This window comes from Bos indicus x Bos taurus, chromosome 2 (assembly GCF_003369695.1).
Source record: "Bos indicus x Bos taurus breed Angus x Brahman F1 hybrid chromosome 2, Bos_hybrid_MaternalHap_v2.0, whole genome shotgun sequence".
Lineage (NCBI taxonomy): Eukaryota > Metazoa > Chordata > Mammalia > Artiodactyla > Bovidae > Bos > Bos indicus x Bos taurus.
In genome coordinates, this window is record NC_040077.1 from 131,624,042 (window position 1) to 131,645,376 (window position 21,335).

At 52.3% G+C, this 21,335-nt stretch overlaps 1 protein-coding gene across 1 annotated transcript; it reads right to left on the reverse strand.

The window, feature by feature from the left end:
• Positions 1-32: 32 nt before the first annotated feature.
• PINK1 (PTEN induced kinase 1) lies at positions 33-20,861 on the reverse strand. Its single transcript, XM_027521545.1, has 8 exons — positions 20,406-20,861; positions 11,277-11,564; positions 9,773-9,873; positions 7,552-7,734; positions 6,861-7,024; positions 3,240-3,367; positions 2,667-2,903; positions 33-1,699 (listed from the first exon to the last, which is right to left on the reverse strand). The coding sequence occupies exons 1-8, from the start codon at positions 20,799-20,801 to the stop codon at positions 1,430-1,432; spliced, it is 1,767 nt and encodes a 588-aa protein (XP_027377346.1). The 5' UTR covers positions 20,802-20,861; the 3' UTR covers positions 33-1,429.
• Positions 20,862-21,335: the final 474 nt, after the last annotated feature.

Sequence of the window (21,335 nt, forward strand, 5' to 3'; positions counted from 1 at the left end):
CTGTTGAGAAATGACGGGTACAAAGTAGTAAGTGGCCCTTTTTAGTTTTGCTGAAGTCTGGAAATGACACAGCTGCTGAATGTCAAGGGGAGTGAAGTAAGGTTAATAAAGGCCAGTGGGGACATCACAGAGATGGGAAAGCTAGGGTAACAGCACTGGACTTTAATAGAATTACAGAACTGCTTGGCTGAAAAGAACCTTACAGCATATTCAACTTGCTTTAGGCCCTAGCTGTGTTCCTAAAAAGCACACGTAAAGATGTATGAGTCCGTCTCCAGTATGATTGTCTTTATAGTGTGAGGATTACTCTTACAAGCCAAGTATTCCGTTTGAGGCACTTACATATTTTGCAGTTGTCAATATGCATTTAATTCGTCACAGTTCCTGTAAGAAATGCTAGTCAGAAGGGACAGTCAGCAAGTTCAGAACACTGCACTGCTAATCTCCATGTCATTAATCACCGGCGCTCTGCTGGACTCAAGTCAGCGGCTGCACGAGCTCCACGGCGATGCGTGTCACCAGCACCCCGGGCTGCTCCGGGACAGATGACTGACTGACGGCAGCGGCTCCCGTCTCGGGCCTCACTCACGGGCTGTTCACTCTGACACCTGACTATCCTGACCTGCGTGAACTCTGGCCACAACACAGGTCTGACCTCCCTCAGCTCAGCCTCACCTAACAGACCCGCTCGGCCACTGACTTTTCAGAGGTCTAGGAGGACAGGACTCTGGTCAGTGGTTTACACCTGAGCAGCCTCTCGCCTGGGACAGAGCCCATCCTTTGGATCTGTGTGCCCAGGGCTGGTCACGTGGTCAGCGCCGAAACACAAAGGAGCCTGGTGATTGGCTAGCATTTCTCTTGAGGGTTAGGCCCTTTGCGGTCATCTAGATGAGGAGTTGGCAAACTTGGTCTGTGGGCCGGTCTGGCTTGCTGCCTGATTTTTGCAGGCCTGCAAGCTAAAAATGGTTTTTACCTTTTAAGTGGTTGAAAAAATTAAGAGTAAATAGTGACACACGAAATTCCAAATCTCAGGGTCCCTAAGTGAAGCTGAACTTGTTCACACATTGAAGGCTGTCTTTGCACCACGATGGCAGAGCTGAGCAGCTGCGACAGCCTGAGCACCAGCCCTCGACAGAAGTTTGCTGACCTCTCTCGAGAGCGGTGTCTTCATTTCACAGGTAAGAGAACTTGGATGATGCATCAGAATCACACAGCTAGACAAAGCCACACAGCTAGAGCGAGTTAGTGGCTAGACCGTGACCTTGAGCTGCTCCTTCATCTGCCAAACCTGAGGCCTTCTCTTGGCTGACTCGCCCTCGCCATGCCGTCCTTCCTCCTCACCCCCGCCCCCTCACCTAGGAGGCACTCGCTCAGCATTCACAGACCATCACGACACAGATGCTGGAAAGTTCTTTTAGTGATTCACCAGCTACAGCAGCTGTCTCGGGGCTGCCCTCCAGGAGTCGAGGAGGAGGGCCGCCTGGCTCAGCGCTTCATACTCCAGGTTGGCCAGAAATAGCATCTTCATTTTTGTTTCCACACAGTTCTTCTCCGTCAGCCTGTTGGCCAGCAGCGTGGCGGCCGATTGTTGGAGGAGCCAGGCAATCATCTTGTCTAGTTTCAGGTTCTTTGGGGCGAGCGTGTGTTCACCCCAGAGGCTTAAATGAAGCACATTAGCAGCCACTCGGGCGGATGGCCTCTGCAACAGGAAGGGGAGCCAGAGCTTAGAACACCTGTGACAGTCTTCACCCACAGCCCGCTTTGTTAGCACAGCCTGTCTCAGGGTCTTCCCTTCTTTGGCCCTGAGCATACTCTTCACCCTTCCCTCCTGCAGTACTCTGCACACACACTGGCCAATTCTACCCACGCCCCAGGCTTTCGCATGGGTACGAAATTTGGGGTGGGGTGGGTGGGTGGGTAGGGGACATTGTTGGAATAGCCTCCCCATCCTGGGCCTTTCTTTTATTAAGATTTTTCACCATGCAGCATGGCATATGTGATCTTAGTTCCCCAACCAGGGATCGAACCTGTGTCCCCTGCACTGGAATCTTGGGAGGCCACCACTGGACTGTCAGGGAAGTCCGTGACAGTCCAAGGCCTTGAAGGCCCAGGAGCTGCGTCTGGGGTGAGGGGAGTTGTCCTGACTTCATGACGGCAGCGCACGCTATGTGACAGCCTGCTGCACATGGTGAGGGGCAAGCGGTAGGCGGGACTTTGAGCCCTGCTCTGTCCATGCTTTTTCCACTCCACATGCCACCCGCACTGGCCCTGCCACTCCTGTTAAGGTTTCAAATATGTTAGCCTTTGGAGTAATTTCAAAATGTCCAGATCTCTCAGGAGAGTTCATCCTATCTGTCTGGCTAGATCTCAGCTGATTCTGTATCTTCATTAAACATGTCTTAAAACTGCATCTCTTTCCCTCTGAGTAACTTTAAGCAGCTAAAGCCAAGAGGAGTTGGCTGCTGGAATCCTGACTCCAAGCTTGGTGGCCAGCCCCCCTGCTCCTATCTATATTCCAGCCTGCTGTGTGTTCTGTACGTGGCCATCACCTCTGTAAGACAGAGGAGCCGTTTTTCACTCCAGTGCCTGCCCAGCCCTGCCCTTTACTCTGGAACTCGACCTGAGGTTCCCATCCACACAACCCCTGTAAACCTGAACCACCTCACCTTGCAGACCTCCCGCTGCAGCAGCGACCTCACCAGGCACCTCACGTCCCGCGGCACCCACTCGGGCAGTGCTGGCAGCTGAGCCTCCTGGTAACTGCGGCTTTCAAGGTGGGCCCTGCCCTGGCCGTAAAAGGGATTGGGGAGCCCGAAGATTTCGTAGGCGAGTGCGCCCACCGCCCAGGCATCCGCCTTGCTGTAGTCGATCACTGCCCTGGGGCCCGGGCAGGCCGTGGACACCTGCTCGGAAAGCAACAAGTGAACAGTCACGCTGCTGGTACTTGAAACCTATTTGTGCTCCTGCACGGCACCCAATTCATGCACTAGTCTGGACTCTGTCCCAAGGAACCCAGAATTGAAATGAACTGTAGCTCAGATCCAAGCAAATGTGCTTAGGCTGCCTACTTCAGGCTGACAAAACTCATCTCTCCTGGGACATCAGTTCCAGGCAAAGAGATAGGGAAGGGACTTCTGATAAATTATGGGTCAGAAAAGATGGAAGTGTTGAGTAAACAGGGAGGAAACCTGGTGGGAGAGGCTCTGCTGGTGGCACTTGACATGCTCAGTGGGACTCACCTCGGGAGCCATCAGGCAGCCATTCCCGCCACGGTCCACGTACCAGCTGGTGAAAGGCAACTGCAGGCCGACGCGCTCATCAGCTAGGCAGCAGCCAAAGTCTGTGATCACCAACCAGGGGCAGCCATCTGTGGGGAGACTCGCAGACGTGAGAGGCCATCTCCTCCCCTCCCTGCACCTCGAGGCCCTCCGATACCTCCACTAAAGCCACCCTCAGAACACGCTGACCCAGGAACAAACCACTGCACAACTGCACTCATTTCACATGCTAGCAACGTAATGCCAAAATTCTCCAAGTGAGGCTTCAACAGTAAGTCAACTGAGAACTTCCAGATGTTCAAGCTAGATTTAGAAAAGGCAGAGGAACCAGAGATCAAATTGCCAACATCTGTTGGATCATTAAGAAAGCAAGAGGATTCCAGAAAAACATCTGCTTCACTGACTACACTAAAGCCTTTGACTGTGTGGATCACAACAAACTGTGGACAATTCTTCAAGAGATGGGAATACCAGACCACCTGACCTGCCTCCTGAGAAACCTGTATGCAGGTCAAGAAGCAACAGTGAGAACCAGACACCGAACAACAGAGTGATTCAAAATTGGGAGAGGAGTACATCAAGGCTGTATATTGTTACTGTGCTTATTTAACTTACATGCAGTGTACATCATGCGAAATGCCAAGCTGGATGAAGCACAAGCTGGAATCAAGACTGTTGGAAGAAATATCAATAACCTCAGATATGCAGATGAAACCACCCTTATGGCAGAAAGTGAAGAAGAACTAAAGAGCCTCTTGATGAAGGTAAAAGAAGAGAGTGAAAAAGCTGCCTTAAAACTCAACATTCAGAAAACTAAGATCATGGCATCTGGTCCCATCACTTCATGCAAACAGATGGGGAAACAATGGAAACCGTGACAGGCTTTATTTTCTTGGGCTTCAAAATCACTGCAGATGTTGACTGCAGCCATGCAATTAAAAGATGCTTCCTCCTTGGAAGAACAGCTATGACAAACCCAGAGAGGGTATTAAAAAGCAGAGATATTACTTGGCCAACAAATGTCCATATAGTCAAAGCTATGGTTTTTCCAGTAGTCATGTATGAATGTGAGAGTTTGACCATAAAGAAGGCTGAATGCGAGGAGCCAGCATGAGGAACTCCGCCCGTGGCAAAGGTCATGAGGAAGGAGGCTCGGCAAACGCAAAGGCGGGATCGAGCATCAGGAGTCCCCCTGGATATTCTCGAGCATCTACCCCCAAAACCAGAGTCTGCCTACTTTACTGCTTTGTGCTCTCACCTCTGACTTTACGGGGGGCTGTCCCCCACCACCATCTCGCTCTCTCTCTGAAAAGGAGTTAACTTACAACTCCAGTTAATAAAGTTCCTGGGCATAATAGGAGTGTTTAAATCTAAACCCCTCAGATAGCTCTCTAACTTACCTGACAAGTTTACCCGGACTCCTACAGCTATGCATACGAGTGTTTTGTCTCCCAGCCGCGAGAGGCACGGGAAGCCTAAGATATTCAAACAGCTTAGAGCCTCTTAGAGTTAGAAGCTGTCAGAATAAAACTAGTAAAAGATTTCATTGATGAGCCAATGCTTGCTGCCAAGTTTCCACATCCCCTGTGTTGCATCCTTGAATGTGTATTAATTAATATAGTTGGTATGTAGAAAAAATAAGTAGTGGCCTTGGTGTTAGCAACTTTAGACCCTTAAGGTAATACATTCTTTCCTTTGTTGTAAACCCACTGCACCTCTGCCCTATAGGAATGCAACTTTATCTAACACCTTCAGAGGATGGCGCCAAACTTTAAAATAACTACTCTTAGAGAAAATAAGTCTTACGGTTGACAAACCTTTGTCAGAGTCATAAAATGTTAATAGGCCTTCTGGCCAGAAGATGATGTAAATCACCTAAACCATTTGTATACAATAAATTTGCAGAAAAGAAACCCTGGTTTCGATAAGGATCAAAGACTGCTGACTTTGCATGATTTCACATCCCCTATTATCCTCTACGTGCAACTTAGGGTATAAAAGCCCTTGTTGAAAATAAAGCTACGGGCCTTGCTCACCGAAGCTTGGTCTCCCCATGTCATTCTTTCTCTCAACCTCTGGCTGAGTTTCCATCTGGAGTGCGGAGGTCCTCTGTGACCACTTATTTGCCTGGGCTTCTAAGACCCACTCGAGAAGGTGCCTAAGGTAGGGCACCCTCTGCTATTCGAGAGGGCGCCTGAGGCCTCCGTGGTCAGAGCTAACCTGATGTCACAGGTTATATTGATTTTCCGCGTAAACCAAGCTACTCAGCCTCTTCTCCGCTGAATTTTCCTACTGAGCTATCCTCATTCTATTACTCTTTATATCTTTGATTAATATTTAATTAAAGCCAAGGGTAATCGCCGATGCCGTCTCCCGTTCAAACTCCCTGGATCAGCCAGGGCTGGACCCCAGCAGCTGAACACCGAAGAATTGATGCTTTTGAACTGTGGTGTTGGAGAGGACTCATGAGAGTCCCTTGGACTGTAAGGAGATCCAACCAGTCCATCCTAAAGGAGATCAATCCTGAATATTCATTGTAAGGACTGATGCTGAAGCCCCAATACTTTGGCCACCTGATACGAAGAACTGACTCATTAGAAAAGACCCTGATGCTGGGAAAGATTGAAGGTAGGAGGAGAAGGGGACGACAGAGGATGAGATGGTTTGGATGGCATCACCGACTCGATGGACATGAGTCTGAGTAAGCTCCAGGAGTTGGTGATGGACAGGGAGGCCTGGCATGCTGCAGTCCATGGGGTCACAAAGAGTCGGACATGACCTGAGTGACTGAACAACAACAAAAGCCACTCTCAGGACATGCTGACCCAGGAACACAGGCCAGCAAGGCCTGGACAGCTGCCCACTCACCAGAGAGCTGAGTGGGACCAGCAACACAAATACAGACATGCCTCCAGGAAATCAAGGTCCCTTAGCCAAGAACTGGCTAAAATCAGCACATTATCAATTAGTTATCTGGAAAAGGATTCATGCAGACTTCCTTTAAAAGCCAGTTCCTCTAGAATTTAATCGCATATTGAATTATCTTAAATCTTTTTAGTTCAAAACTGACCATATGACAGAATCCACCTGTATTGCAGGGAACAGAAGTTCGATCCCTGGGTCAAGAAGATCCCCTGAAGAAGGAAAAGGCAACCCACTCCAGTATTCTTGCCTGGGAAATCCCATGGACAGAGGAGCCTGGTGGGCTACAGTCCAAGGGGTTGCAGAGAGTCAGACATGAGTTAGCAACTAAACAACAAGAACAAAACAATGACTCTCCTTTACAGAACCCCCAGGCAAGTAGCCACCCAGCTTTGCTTGAATGCTTCCAATGATGGGGAGCTCATTGCCAGAGGCAGCTGGGCTGACATTCAAGCAGTACTTGCTGAAAATATTCTTACAATACAAAGACCAGAACAAAGAACAAAACCATCCATCTTGAAGGAGAGAGTGCTTATCTCTGTGGGCAGAGCTAAGACACAACTTAGAACATAGAAACCAGAAAAGACCCAAACGCCCCAAATGTCCCCAAGCCTGAAGTGCAGGCCACCCTGGACAGCTCGGGGCGGGGCGGGCAGCTACCCGCATCCAGTTCCACCAGGATGTTGTCGGACTTCAAGTCTCTGTGCGCGACGCCCTGCTGGACCAGGTGATCCACCCCTTCCAAGAGTTGCAGAGTCATCACAGTGGCCAGCCGGGGGCTCGGGGTGTTCCCGCGAAGGTACTGGCGCAGGGTACACGGGTAGCTGGTGGAGAGCACAACAGGGCCAGTCATCACGCGCCTAGCATCCCGAGCACCTTACTTCCTGTTAGGATGATGGCCTTTCTCCTGACTCCTTTGCTCCCTAAGTAGCTGTTCTGTTTCTATCCACCATCCTGGAATTAGGAAGTAAGAGCTAGGGCCTCACACGTTAGAAGTTACAGGACAGCTGCTCGTTTCCTTAAAACACTCACACAGCAATGCCAGGGGCACAGAGATGGAGGAAAGGAGAAGAGTCTATGTTTAAAAAAAAAACAAAACAACGCAGGAGAAAGGTGAGCATACAGGGGGCTACGGTCAAAGGTCCTAAGAGCACTAGATGGGAAGTATGACCTGACTGAACATGCACTTCTGTTTGCCTGGAAGGCCGTCCCAAAGGGAAACTGCGCTCCAGGGGAGACACATGCCCTCAGCCTGCCCTTGTCTCCCAAAGAGAGAGGATCCTCTGGCCCGTGATCCCAGGCTCTTGGAGGCAGCGACCAGCTCCCACTCACTCCAGGTCCCGCCACTCACTTCTTCATGACGAGGAAGAGAGTCCGCCCATGGCCCAGGCCTGCGGGGTGAAGACGCGGGGGCAGCACGTCCGGGTAGTCGACAAGGGCCCCTGGCAGCAGCGGCACCGACGAGGTGAAGGCTCGCAAGACCCGGATGATGTTGGGGTGCGGGGCCAGCTGCTTGGGACCTCCCTTGGGTCTTCTGTTTCAGCCGGGTGGGACAAACGTGAGGGAGCAGCAGATACGACACTTGGGATACAACAGTCTGAGGCCACAGTCAACACTGACATTCATCTCCACCCATATCTATACCAAGTGTGTGCCAGGTGTAGAGCGGGGTGCTGGAAGGGAAGCCGCGGTGACTCATCACACTGGTGACCCCGTCCATCCCACGAGGAAGAGCAGGGGGCAGGAGGCCCTAGAAGTGGGCTGCCTGGGCTTGAACCCCACGCCTGCCACTCCAAGTCCTTGGCCACACTGCTTAACGTCTCTTGGCTCAGTCTCAAATGCAAAAGGGGAATATAGTAGTACCATACCCTGTAAGGTGGATAACAGGACCCAGAACCTCCCTGGTCCGGCCCTAGCTTAACACCTGGCACGAGCTCAGTCAGCCTCTGAGTGAACCGACACAGAGGCAGTTTGTAGAAGCGATTCCCCCGCACGTCAGGTGCTCTGCCCAGGCCTCTGCTGCTCCGGGAGCCCCATCCCACCGCCCTGCTCAGACACAGAGGCTGTAGGACTGTCCACTGGGTGTGGCCCCGCCCCTGCCCAGAGCTGCCAGGCCTAAGCGTGCGCACCTGACCCAAGGGCAACCAAGGGCCTGAAGTCATGTCTGAGACCCGATGCTTGGCAGGAAAAGGGGAGAGGCTCTCTGTGGAGTGTGAGGAAAAACTCGGCAGTAACTGCATAGGAAATGGAGCTGAGGTGTTGAAAGGATGCTGTAACGCGCTTGAGTTTGCTGAGCTGTTTTACAAATGTAAAAACCCCCACCAAATGAAGATGCTAACCACTTGATGACCATGAGCAGATAGCCCACAGACCTCCTGGAGCCTGAGGTCAGGCTGTTAACCACTGTGACACTGCCCTGTCACCTCACCATCTACTGGAGATTTGTGCACGAGCCGGTTACATACCCTGGGACACCCCTCTCCCTTATGTGCCCTTTAAAAATGCTTTGCTGAAACTCTTTGGGGAATTTGACATTTGGGGGCCATGAGCCACCCATCTCCTTCCATGGTCCTGTAATAAACCTTTCTCTGTTCCAAACTCTGGCATTTTGGTATTGTTTGACCTCACTGTACGTCAGGCACAGGATTTTGCTTTTTAACAGTGCCACGAGGCCTGAGGGAAGCTGGAAGTATTCCTGCGGGCAGGAAATGAGGATGCAGGGTGGCAGAGAGAGGCGGATGGAGCAGAAGCCCAGAGACATCGAGGCAACAGGGAGGGCCCCACGCCCGGCCTGTCCTCCGAGCTGCCTCAGGTCCGAGCTTTGAGCCAGGCTGTGAGTGGCTCCAACAGCTCCTCTGGGGTTCGTCCAAACGGGCCCCTGTCTTAGGTGATCAAAGGCATCAGAGCATCATTCCGGCCTGGGCCATTAGAGCCACTGGGAGAACGACGATCCCGGCACAAGGCTGTTGGCGCCGCAGCAGCAACGTGCTGCACGGCTGTCAGCAAACCCGGGGCAGCGCGTGGCCGCACCGGGAGGGGTGTTTGTGTTTGAACGGAGAACGATCCGGACAGGAGGCCTGACGGGGGTCGGACCAGCACTGACCACACTGGACTCTGCTGCCACTTCTCAGGCGCCTCTGCCACAAAGACACTCTTGGGGAAGGCCACTAAAAAAATCTCTTGGCACCATCAGGTCATGGCAGTTAGCTGTAAAGTGGGTGTTAACCTCTGCTGGGGACAGACAGAATTCAATTCGTGCAAAATTGGGGTGCTCTACCTGAGAATTACTTAGGAGTCATAAACCAGATCCGCCCAGTTCAGAAGGATGAAGGATGGTTTTAGGTGGCCTTCTCTCCCTGCTCCAGCGTGAGTCAGCCACCTGCATCTCCAGCTGGGGTCAGACTACAGTCTTTCCCAATTATCCCCCAACTGAAAGCCCATCACTGACTACACTGTTCAGTGGGCGTTTATTGTGTCTGTGGGGGTGTGTGTGTCACGTCAGACGCTGTGCCGAGGGCACAGGTGTGGGTGCTGCTCCGTGGCGGGGTGAGGTGGGGCACATGGCTGCTTACCTGTGAGTGACCGCTCCATACTCCCCGGCCAAGGCCACTCGACTGGCTGGGACCAGCTCCTGGCTCATTGTGCTAAAGATGGCTTCGCTGGATGAGCCTGCCTGGAACATCCATAACGGTCCAGAATTACACGGGTCCGAGAAGCCCAGGCCCTCCTTGTAATCTGGACCGGGACAACTACTGCCTGGAACTGGCTTTGACTTTCAAGCTCATAACCTCTCTGAGTGGCAAGCCAAGCCTAGTTTCTCCAGGGAGAAAGGAGGCAGAGGTGCCATTCATGCCAACCCAGAGGATGCTGCCCACGCCTCAAACTCTCGGCAGCTCAGGTTCCCAGGGCCGGAGGAGATGTCGAGACGACCACGGCAGGGGCTCCTCTTCCTGCCACAGAGGCCTCCGGGCACCACCAGGCTCAGACCTGACCACCGAGCACGAACACTCACCTGTGAAGGCTCCCTTCAGCAGACAGGCTGAGCCCGACAAGCCCACCCTGGATAAACTCGCACTGAATTACAGAACAGCCCTCTATCAACCAGCAAAAAGCAACAAACAATGAGGAAAAGCCCGTATTTTCCTCATTTCATTATGAACAGCTCTCAGGACTGGCGACACCTATAAAGAATCCTTTAAGAATTAAGTCTTTTAGCTTTTGTGAATGCATTTGCTGTCATGCCCCAACCAGTGGGAGTTTTGATGTTAAGCCTGGATGTTTCCTGGCAGTGGGCGTGGGGTGAGGGGTTGGCTACTTGTTAGCTATCAGCCCAGCGTGGAAGCACAGTCTAACAAGCTTCATTCCCCAAATCAAGGCACAAACCACATCCTTCAGGGCCCAGCATGAGCTATGTGGCTGTGTCCCCCTCAGCCTTGGAGAGAGGCTCTGGGCAGCAGAAAATACCATCAAGTCTCGATGAATTTCCTAACCCTCCTCCCACCATGTAATGGCAAGATACAGAAACTACTCTAAATGGACAAAAATCTTTGTTTTTGGGTGGGAAAAATACTCAACTTGCCAAAGTCTTGAGTTCTGCAAGGGTTAAGAGCAGAGAGCTGGCACATCAGTCTTGGGTCTGGAGTGTGGTGGGAGGCGAGCTCAGAGGAAGGCACGTGGCTCCTCCTTCCCCACGAGCAGGTCACGGAGCGAGAGGACAGAGCACACTGCAGCCCTGAAATGCGCTCATCCGCCCGGACGCCCCGGGCCCTCGCCACTCAGTGTGGCTCGCAGCCCAGTGGCCTGGGAGCCCATTAGGGAGGCGGGACCTCGGGCTCCACCCCACACCGGCACTCAGAACCTGCCTTCTAACCCGCCCTCAGGTGACGCGTGGGCAGGCTACAGTCTAAGACTGTAACACCGCTTCAGACTGCCGCACGAGAGCGTGAGGCACCTGTCCTGTGGAGAATCTTCTGGTTCCTATTTACTTCCTAGGAGAAAGTGCCGTCTGGTTACCCCCCCAACAAGAAGGGGATTTTGAAAAAGGATGACTTTAGAGATGGAAGGCCCCACTCTTACCGAGATGTTCCACATCATCTTGATGGCCAAGGGGAAGGCCGGGGCCCGTGGGGCTGGCGCCTCCTCTCCTCGTGGAAGGATCTCTGGGCCCTTCCCTGGAAGAAGCTGGCCCAGGCTCTCTGCCACCTCCAGGTTCTGGGGCAACACAGGCATGGCGGCCTCATAGACGGCGGCACTGCACCCCTTGCCAATGGACTGCCCGATCAGATACTCCTCCAGCCGGAAACCCTGCCAGCGTCGGGTGTCCAGTGGGTCTGGGAGCAGCTTGTTTTTCTGGGTGAAAATTGCCTGTGAAGAAAACCAGCAGGCACCATGAGCTCGGCAGCCCCGTGAGGCTTCAGTGAAGGGATAGAGTGGTACAGCGAGGCCAAATCTCCACTGGCAGATCGAGCGCTAATAAAACAACCAAACTGGGTGCTACTGTTGGCCCTGGGCTCAAGCCAGCCTCTGTTCTCTCCTTATTCAGAGTGGTTCTCAAACTGCCACTTCATGGCAGTCACCGCGACAGTCCAACACAGAACACTGTGTGAGTTAAGAGGTCACAATTCCCCAGTTCTGCAGCTGGCACACTGCTCCTTTGCTGCCTGTCAGGCTACCAGCACGATCTTGGAGTTGTCTGATTATGGAGATGGTTCTATCTGCAAAGGCCTCGGCAGGCAGCTACTGGACGGTTACCAAGAGCTGTGGACGGGCAGGAGCATGTAGTCACAGCCACCCCTCCCACTTGTGAATGACCTCGGGCTGCTCTTGCAAGCAAGGGGGTGAAAATCAGGAGGCTCCCTGGAGCCAGTCATCGGGTCCTGTTGTTGGCCTGAACCCCGAGGACCTGCAGGTCCTGTAGATGGCCAGCCTCCAGATGGCCGATGACGGAGCTTGGAGTCAGTGACAATGCCATCCGTGGTTTACTGGATGGGGAATCTTATATGTCTGCAGCAGGGGGTCCTGGAGCAGCATCCCCGTGTGTGTGGCAGACAGCAGGAAGGACCTGACAGCAATCTTGGCTCCTCTGGGGAGGAGGCAGCTACCATTCACAAGGGGAACTGGTCAGGTTGGCTCATTAGTTACCAGGGAAACCTGCAGGTTCATGACCATCACCAGGGCAGATGTTTCCCTTTAATACACCAGCAGGTGGAGTGGTTCTGGCCTAAGGCTTAGAGCAACCATAGCTGGGGCAGGGGGCAAACACCTCCTGTGAGGAGGCTGTAGGGGAGCAGGCACTGGTCCAGCTCCCTGGACCTGTAGGTCCAGCAGGGGATGAACAGAGAGCAAGAGAGAGGCCATCTTGAGCGCCCAGACCACACACTCCACTCCCACAGACCCTGCGCGGTCCTTACAGTCTTGGTCCAGCCCTCCCCCGTGACGTCCCTGGGGTCACGTATGCAGAGGTGCGCTGCAACCAAACACCACAGATGCAATACGGACCCCAGCAGCTCAGAGTCTGGAGGGGCCCAGGGACACAGGAGGACTGAGCATCTTGCTGGAGACCCGCTGGTCAGACTCATCTCTATAGGCTTTTCATTTTTTTGGCTGTGCTGGTCTTTGCTGCAGCATGCTGGTCTTTGGTGCTGGCTTCTTTAGTTTGGCCACAGGAGCTTCACTGCATGGCATGTGGGATTTTAGTTCCTTGACCAGGGATGTAACCCACGTCCCCTGCACTGGAAGGTGGATTCTTAACCACTGGACCATCAGGGAAATTCCCTGACTCATCTCACAGTTAGGCCACCATGGTCGCCCAGTCACTGGACAGATGCTCTCTGCTCAGATAAGGCACAAAACGTAGGATGTTTACATTTACATAATATAGGGAAGGTCGTGACCGCTAGGCAAAATACAAGTAGTACCAGCATTGTGAGAGCCCACCCATCCTGTGGTTTTCGTCCTGGCCAGCTGGTGGGACCACACCGCCAGTCCACTTTCAGTCCCCACAGCCAATGCCAGTCCGAGAGAGGCGGTGTGACAGACCCCAGGGTTAACAGAATGGTGCCTTTCTCCAGTAGAGGCCCAGACTAATTCCTTTAAGTAGTCTTAGGTAGAGCTGGGTAGAAGATCTGTAAGAAGGTGAGATCTGCAAACCCCTTTCTAATCCCCTGCCCCACAGGGTGGCAAGCCCAAACCACCAGGGTCTTATCTGCCAGTCCCGGACCACTTTATATTTCCCCGGGGGGCGGTCCTGTGGCGAGGACCAACCTGTGAGTTACTGTCCCGGCCCACAGCTGGCAATGGTCCTTTGGCAATCAACAGCTGAACTTAGAGGGTGTGGACAAGTGGCCTCTGGGTTAATGTGGCAGAGGCAGGGGGACGGTCACTCCTGGGACGTTCAGTTATAGCTGGTAGGTCTGGGGTTAGCCTCCTGGGTCACACGTGGGCACACGGTGAGAGAGTGGGTTTCACATCTCAACTGTTGCTGAAAGAGTTCCTTTATCCCGCCCACTGGGCTTCCCTCACAGCTCAGCTGGTAAAGAATCCGCCTGCAATGCAGGTGACCCTGGTTCAATTCCTGGGTTGGGAAGATCCGCTAGAGAAGAAATAGGCTACCCACGCCAGTATTTTGGGGCTTCCTTTGTGGCTCAGCTGGTAAAGAATCTACCTGCAATGTGGGACATCTGGGTCTGAACGCTGAGTTGGGAAGATCCCCTGGAGAAGGGAAAGGCTACCTACTCCAGTCTTCTGGCCTCGAGAATTCCATGGACTGTATAGCCCATGGAGTCACAAAGAGTTGGACACGACTGGGCGACCGTCGCTCTCGCTTCCATCATCCCAGAAGCCCAGGTGCAGTGGGGCTGTAAGGCGGAGGGACATGCCAGTGTATGTTATTTGTTTTTTCGGTCCATTTCTGAACTTTGTGGCTGGTAAGGTGGGTTTTTGGTGTCACTCAAAAACACAGATAGGCCTTTTGTAACGTCCTCCATCAGCTGTAATGCATCGTAGGCTGCGTATCACTGCTGTTCATCACACTACTATCGTTGCTCAGCTCCCTTTCAAAGCTGGGACCAGAAGCCCAAGGGTATGCTTTAATCGTTTTGCCATTGCCACAGGCCCCAAACAAGCCTTTGCAAGAAACTGGCCATGTCCAGTTCACAAGCCTGTCCCTGAGTTAATACCCTAAACCTGAGTCTACATTGCTTGGGGGGGTGGGTCAGGGGTGTGCCTGTATTTCACAGACAATCCAGGTCCTTGCATTCTGTCTGAATTCATCAGCCATCCCTGTGCGATCAGATGACCCATGAGCACGGGGCTGCTACATGTAAACAAGAAAGAGACCCCAAGGTTAACAGGAAAGCATCAGCATAATGGGCGAGAAAGACGGCTCTCACGGTAGTCAGCTGTCACAGGGGCCACAGCTGGTGGGCGACCACCCTGGGATTTCCCCAAAAGCTTTCCTTTCCCCAACCAAGCTCCCTGTCCTTTCCCAACATCTTGGTGTTTACAGGAGCTTTCTCAGCTGGCTCACCAATTGTTAGGTTGTACCCCAAAGGCCCGCAAGCCTTGTAGTTGCCCAGCCTTCAGATGACCCAAGCAAAAGCCCGGAGACAGTGACAGAGAACCTTACATGTCTGCAGAAAAAGGTCCTCGAGCAACACCCCACCATGTGCAGCAGGCAGGACCCGGCAGCAATCTTCACTACTGGGCAGGGAGTCGGGTGGAGGGGAGTGCTGCTATTTACAGAAGGAATTGAAGTCAGGTTGGCTCATTAGTTACCAGGGAAACCGGTGGCTGGGGCATGTCCCTCACAGCCCCTCAGGTTAACGACCATCACGAGGACAGATGTTTCCCTTGAACATATTATCAATTGGGGGATTTCTGCAGAAACTAACAACTGGGGCCAGCGATTTTTATGTAAGTGAATATTAAAAGACGACTCTGGTCAATAACGATTAGGTAACAAAAGACGTATTATTAATGTCTCTGGTCAGTATGTTGTTAATAAACTAGCAGGTGGAGCTGCTCTGGCCCAAAGCTGAAAACAACCATAGCTGGGGCAGGGGGCAAGCATGTTCCTGTGAGGAGGATGTAGCTGAAGCAGGGACCGGTCCCACAGGGGATGTACAGAGAGCAAGAGAACCGCCATCTTGAGTGGCCTGACCATACACCTGTCTCCCTGTTTCTGCCTCTTAGGAAGCTGGGGGGGCATTCTGTTCACAGAAAGGAGACAAAGAGTACAAGAGTTCTGATGGAATTAGATGGAAGTGTAGGTGGGGGTGCACGGGGAAAGAGGCCATTTCCCCCAAATTGGTATTCTTGCCTACTTCAGGCAGGTGACATCATTCCTCCAGTTGCCCAAACTCTACCTTCCTCCTCAAATCCCATCTCATCTGCTGATCCCTCCCTTTCTATGGCTAGTCACTCGCCTCCAGACTTTCCCACTCATATCCTTCCTTACCTGCTTCCGAGTCTAGTGAAAGCCCATTGCTTTCAAATGCTGCAGCAGAACCTAACTGATGGACTTCCCTGGTGGTCCAGGATAAGAATCTGCCTGCCAGTGCAGGGGACATGGGTTTGATCCCTGATCCGGGAAGACTCCACAAGCCTCAGAGCAACTAAGCCTGTGCCCCACAACTCCTGAGCCTGTGTACTGCAACCACTGAACCTGTGCGCCCTGGAGCCCTGCTCCGCGACAAGAGCAGTCACCAAAATGAGAAGCCTGTGCACTGCAACAAAGACTAGCCCCGCACGCAGCGAGAAAGACCAGCACCACCACCGAAAAAAAAGAACCTAACTTATGCATTACTCAGTGCCTTGTCCTGACACTTCCTATATATGAAAACTGTTTTGCAGGCTGGTCTGCACTGCCCATACTGGTCTCTCACATGCCTCTCCCTGAACCTTTGCTCAAACTCTTCCCCTCCCCTTGCCCCCTGAAATACTGTCTTTGCTCTGCCTGTTCATCCCTACTCATTCATCAAGTCCCAACTCAAGCTCCTGCTTCCCCTATAACAAGTGCTGACCACTCAGCCCGCAGTAGTCTTTCCTTCTGGAAGATTCCTAAAGCACTGGGAGTCTATAAGCTAAAACACTTCGCATGAGAACTTTTAATTTTTTTTAAAAATGAAAGTCTGTCTTGCCTTGCCAACCAGTTTCTAAATTCTGTGGAGCCAAAGAAGCATCGTGTAATCCTCAGTCAACCATAGTTTTGAGGATGAGATAAAATTTTTAAAGCTTTATTCTGAAATAAATATAGACTTACAGGAAGCTGCCAAAAAAAACCCAACAAAGTGTCCTGTGTGCCCTTCTCCCAGTTTCCCCCAGTTGACCTCTCACGAGGCACTGCTGCTGCTAAGTCGCTTCAGTCGTGTCCGACTCTGTGCGACCCCATAGACGGCAGCCCACCAGGCTCCCCTGTCCCTGAGATTCTCCAGGCAAGAACACTGGAGTGGGTTGCCATTTCCTTCTCCAATGCAGGAAAGTGAAAAGTGAAAGTGAAGTCGCTCAGTCGTGTCCGACTCCCAGAAACCCCATGGACTGCAGCCCACCAGGCTCCTCCGTCCATGGGATTTTCCAGGCAAGAGGACTGGAGTGGGGTGCCACTGCCTTCTCCGTCACGAGGCACTAGTACAGTATCAAACCCAGGAAAGTGACGACATACTCTACTGTCAACGAGGCTGCAGATCTTACCCAGTTCTCACCATCTTTTCTAACCCACATTCACTCGTGTGCATGCCCCTGCGGTGTAGCTCTGTGCGATTTCACCCCACCTACAGATTCATGTAATCACCAAGATACAGACCTGCTCCATCACAGAATCCCTTTGAGCTGCCTCTTTGTTTTTGCACCACCCCCGCCATGCCCCATGCAACCACGTCCCTGGCAACCACTGACCTGTTCCCCATCTCTACCATTCTGTCATTTCAAGAATGTTATATAAATAGAATCACAGGATGCAACCATTTGGAACTGACTTTTTTCACTAAGCATAATGCCCCTGAGGTTCACTGAAGTTGTTACCTGTATCAATGCTGATTCCTTGTAATTCCTTATTATTAGTATTCCACTGTATATACCAGGGTTTGTTTAACAATTCACCAGCTAAAGGATGTTTGTGTTTTTAATATTTTGCTATTATGAGGGATGCAGCCATAAATACTGGTGTACAAGATTTAACACCCATTGATGGCCACTTGGGTTGCTTCTACCTTTTGACTATTGTGAATAATGCTGCTATGAACATAGGTGTACAAATATTTGTTCAGAATCCCTGCTTTCAATTCTTTTGGCTATATACCAAGAAGTAGAATTGCTGGGATCATACAATAATTCTATTTTTAATGTTTGGGGGAACTGTTTCCCATAGCAGCTACTCAGGTACAGGTTTTTTTTTTTTTTTTTTTCTTTTAAACGGTCCCACCGCTCACTGGCGCGACTGCCCCCCGGGCCGGGGCCGGAGCGGGGGCGGCGGCAGGGGCCGGGGCCGGGGCGCAGGGCTCGCCCGACGCATGGGTCCCGTCCGTGGCGGGTGCCCAGGTACAGGTTTTTGTGTGAACATAAATTTTCAATTCTCTGGGTAAACGCCCAAGACTGCAATGGCTGGGTCATATGATAAATGTATGTTTAGTTTTGTAAGAAACTGCAGACTAATTTCCAGAGTGGCTGTACTATTTTAGATTTTCACCATTGATCCAGTTTCTCTGCATCCTCACAAGCATTCGCTATTATCACTTATTTTTAAAATGTTAGTTGCTCTAATAAGTATGCAGAGATACCACATTGTATTTTCAATTTGCATTTCCCTAATGATTCAACTATCCTTATTTGGCATCTGTATCTCCTCTTGGTGAAATATATGTTCATATCTTTGGCCTATTTTATAAAGGGTTCCCCCAACAAAATGCTTTCCAAATGCATCTAAAGGGACTGGTCTGGTCTACTCCAGTATGACACCATATGGAATTAGCATTAGAATTAGAATTTTAGCACACGGGTTGCCAAATCTGGTACTCTGATTTTCTTTCCAAAGAAGTCAAATGCAAGAATTTAAAAAATTAATTTGTAATTAATTAAAAATTTTAAGACACAGAAGAATGAAGTGTGAGGCAAGGATGTGGAGATGGTAAGCTAGGAGGATCTAGCTCCTCAGTTTAGAAACACCGGCTGTAATTTTAAGTAGGGTTTGTCAAGTTGGCCACCTTGGCTTCTGCCAGCTGAGCTGTAACAAAAGACAGGGGCAGAGAATGGGGCCTAGACCAGGTGTCACCTGTTGCCTCACAGGGGCCAGGGCGTAAACATGAGACGCTCTGGTGATGAGTAACACGACCTGGGCGGAAAGCCAGGAAACATGGGAGCTTAAAGACCAACACTGCTTGGTCTTTAACCAGCTGTGTCCTTGGGCAAATCACCCCACCTTGCACCACCTCAGCGTTCAGCTGTAAAACGCAGGGGCTGTACTAAGGCAGTGAATGGTTCCCAACCCCAGGAAGAAGGGCCTCCCTGAAGAGGAGGAAACTGTGCTAGCAGATGGTCTTCAGACTTGAACTTAACAATGTTTCTTCCCCGGGTGTCCAGCCTGCCTGTCTGCCCTGCAGTCTGAACTTGCCAGACTCCAGAACAGCAGAGCCAATTCCTTCAAATAAAGCTGCCTTTTAATAAACACATCCTATTCCTTCTGTTTCTCTGGAGAAGTAGAGATTTTGGTTGAGTAGAAACAGAATCCTCTGAGCTCTTTAAAACACTTAAAAAGCCCAAGAACTAAGCATTTTAGTCACCCCAGATAACTCTACACAGGTTGTTAACTAGGCCTGCTGTTTTCTCCTGCTGTTTGGGTTTTTACTGCGGCTTCAGCTATGTCACTAATTGGCTAAACTGTGGAGGCTGCCTGGCTGGCAAGTGGTTAACAACAGCACACACAGGTTCTGTGAAAGTCAGACTTGTGACTTCAGCAAGTTACTTCACTTTTCACCTCCCTCATCCATATATTGGGGATGACAACTACCTCTGGAATATAAGGGTTAGGATTTAGCTGTCCTTAAATTTTAGAAAATTTACAGAAGGTCATTGGCCTTGGAGACACATTGACATTGACATTGAAGTCGCTCAGTCGTGTCCGACTCTGCGACCCCATGGACTGTAGCCTACCAGGCTCCTCCGTCCATGGAATTTTCCAGGCAAGAGTACTGGAGTGGGTTGCCATTTCCTTCTCCAGGAGATCTTCCCAACCCAGGGATCGAACCAGGGTCTCCTGCATTGTAGGCAGACACTTTACTGCCTGAGCCACCAGGGAAGTCCAGGAGCTATGTAATTAGTATATCTTTCAAACCATGCAGTTTGAGAAAGTGAAAGTCTCTCAGTCCTGTCTGACTCTTTGTGACCCCATGGACTGTCCATGGAATTCTCCAGGCCAGAATACTGGAGTGCGTAGCCTATCCCTTTTCCAGTGTATCTTCTGGACCCAGGAATCGAACCAGGGTCTCTCGTATTGTAAGAGAATTCTTTACCAATTGAGCTACCTGGAAACCCCCGTTTGAGGAAGGGAAGATAGTAAAACCAAAGTGAGGTACTGGCCTGGTACCAGGAGATCAGTAACAAATGAGCCTTAATCATTGATTGCCAAGGAATTCCCAGCTACAAGATAAATAGAATCAGTCCTGAGTATTCATTGCAAGGAATGATGCTGAAGCTGAAACTCCAATACTTTGGCCACCTGATGCAAAGAACTGGCTGATTTGAAAAGACCCTGATGCTGGCAAAGATTGAAGGCAAGAGGAGAAGGGGACGACAGAGGAGAAGATGGTTGGATGGCATCACCGACGCGACAGACATGAGTTTGAGTAAGCTCTGGGAGTTGAAGATGGACAGGGAAGCCTGGCGTGCTGCAGTCCATGGGGTCGCAGAGAGTGGGACAATACTGCGCGATTGAACAAGCTAAATCTTGACCCCAGGCCCGAAGGCAGCCCGCTCCGCTCCGCCCCGCCCCCAACTCGGACCCGGCTCCCGCACTTAGCCCCGCCCCAAGCCCGGCTCCTGCCCCAGCTCGGTCTCCCCGGCCCCGCCCCGCACCCAAGTGGGCCCCGCCCCCGCACTTGGCCCCGCCCCATCCCGGCTCCGGCCCCGCCCCTCACCCAAGTGGGGCCCCGCCCCCGCCCCATCCCGATCCTCCCCCCCGCCCCCGACCCTGCCCCGCCCGCCGCCGACACTCACCTGGATCTCCTCACAGGCTGAGGCGGCCCGCCGGCCCTCCGCTTGCTTCTCCTCGATGAGGCCCAGCCCAAGCCCGAAGGCCAGAAAGACAGCGCGGCCGCAAGGGCCCGCACCGCCCCGGGCCCGCACCACGAACTGCCGCTGGAGCCGCTCCGCCAGCCCGGCCACCGACTGGCGGAAGAAGCGGTAGCGGCCGGGAAGCCCGAGCCCGAGCCTGCACGGCTCCGTGCCGGGTCCCGCGGCCGGGCCCGGGCGCTCTCCGCGGCCCCAGCCCGCCGCGGGGCCGGGCCGCTCCGGCCGGCCCCAGCCGTAGGCCGGGCCGGGTTTGGCCGTGAAGCGCAGGAACAGCGCTCGGCCCAGCTGCAGGCCCCGGCCCAGCGCCTGTCGCACCGCCATGGCGTCGCCGCCCGGTCCCTGGGGACCTGCCGGCGTCCGGGGCGCCTGACACAACGCCTCAACTTCGGGGCGGAGCCTCTGCACGGGCGCGGGCGCCGGTGGGCGGGGCCGTCACTCAGGCGGTTTCCCGGCTGGACGCGCGAGGGCGCTGTGGCCGTCCCTGCCGGCGCGTACTTTGTTCAGACTTTTGCCCGCAGCGTCTGCGGGGTGGCCTCTCAAGGACGTCAGGGGTGTGAACTTGGCTGCTTCTGGCGACATCCTCATTGAGGAGGGAATATTTATTGAGTAACCCCCCTTGTGCCAGACTCTCTACATTTGTTAATTAAATTTCCCACCAATGAGATAGGAATGTCGTTTTTATAGATAAGAAAACAGGCACGGAAGGGCTGTGAGGGTCCCAGGTCATATGCGGTGTCAGTTCAGTTCAGTCGCTCAGTCGTGTCCAACCATTTGCGACTCCATGGACTGCGGCACACCAGGCCTCCCTGTCCATCACCAACTCCCAGAGTTTACTCAAACTCATGTCCATTGAGT

Bases quoted from the DNA above. Each gene is read 5' to 3' on its own strand.
- PINK1 (XM_027521545.1), bottom strand. From the start codon at position 20,801: ATGGCGGTGCGACAGGCGCTGGGCCGGGGCCTGCAGCTGGGCCGAGCG. The intron at 9,874-11,276 runs GTAAGAGTGGGG...TGGATGTTCCAG, and splicing joins AGATGATGTGGAACATCTCG to GCAGGCTCATCCAGCGAAGC. The intron at 1,700-2,666 runs GTGAGGTGGTTC...TTCCTGTTGCAG, and splicing joins TGCAGCGGGAGGTCTGCAAG to AGGCCATCCGCCCGAGTGGC.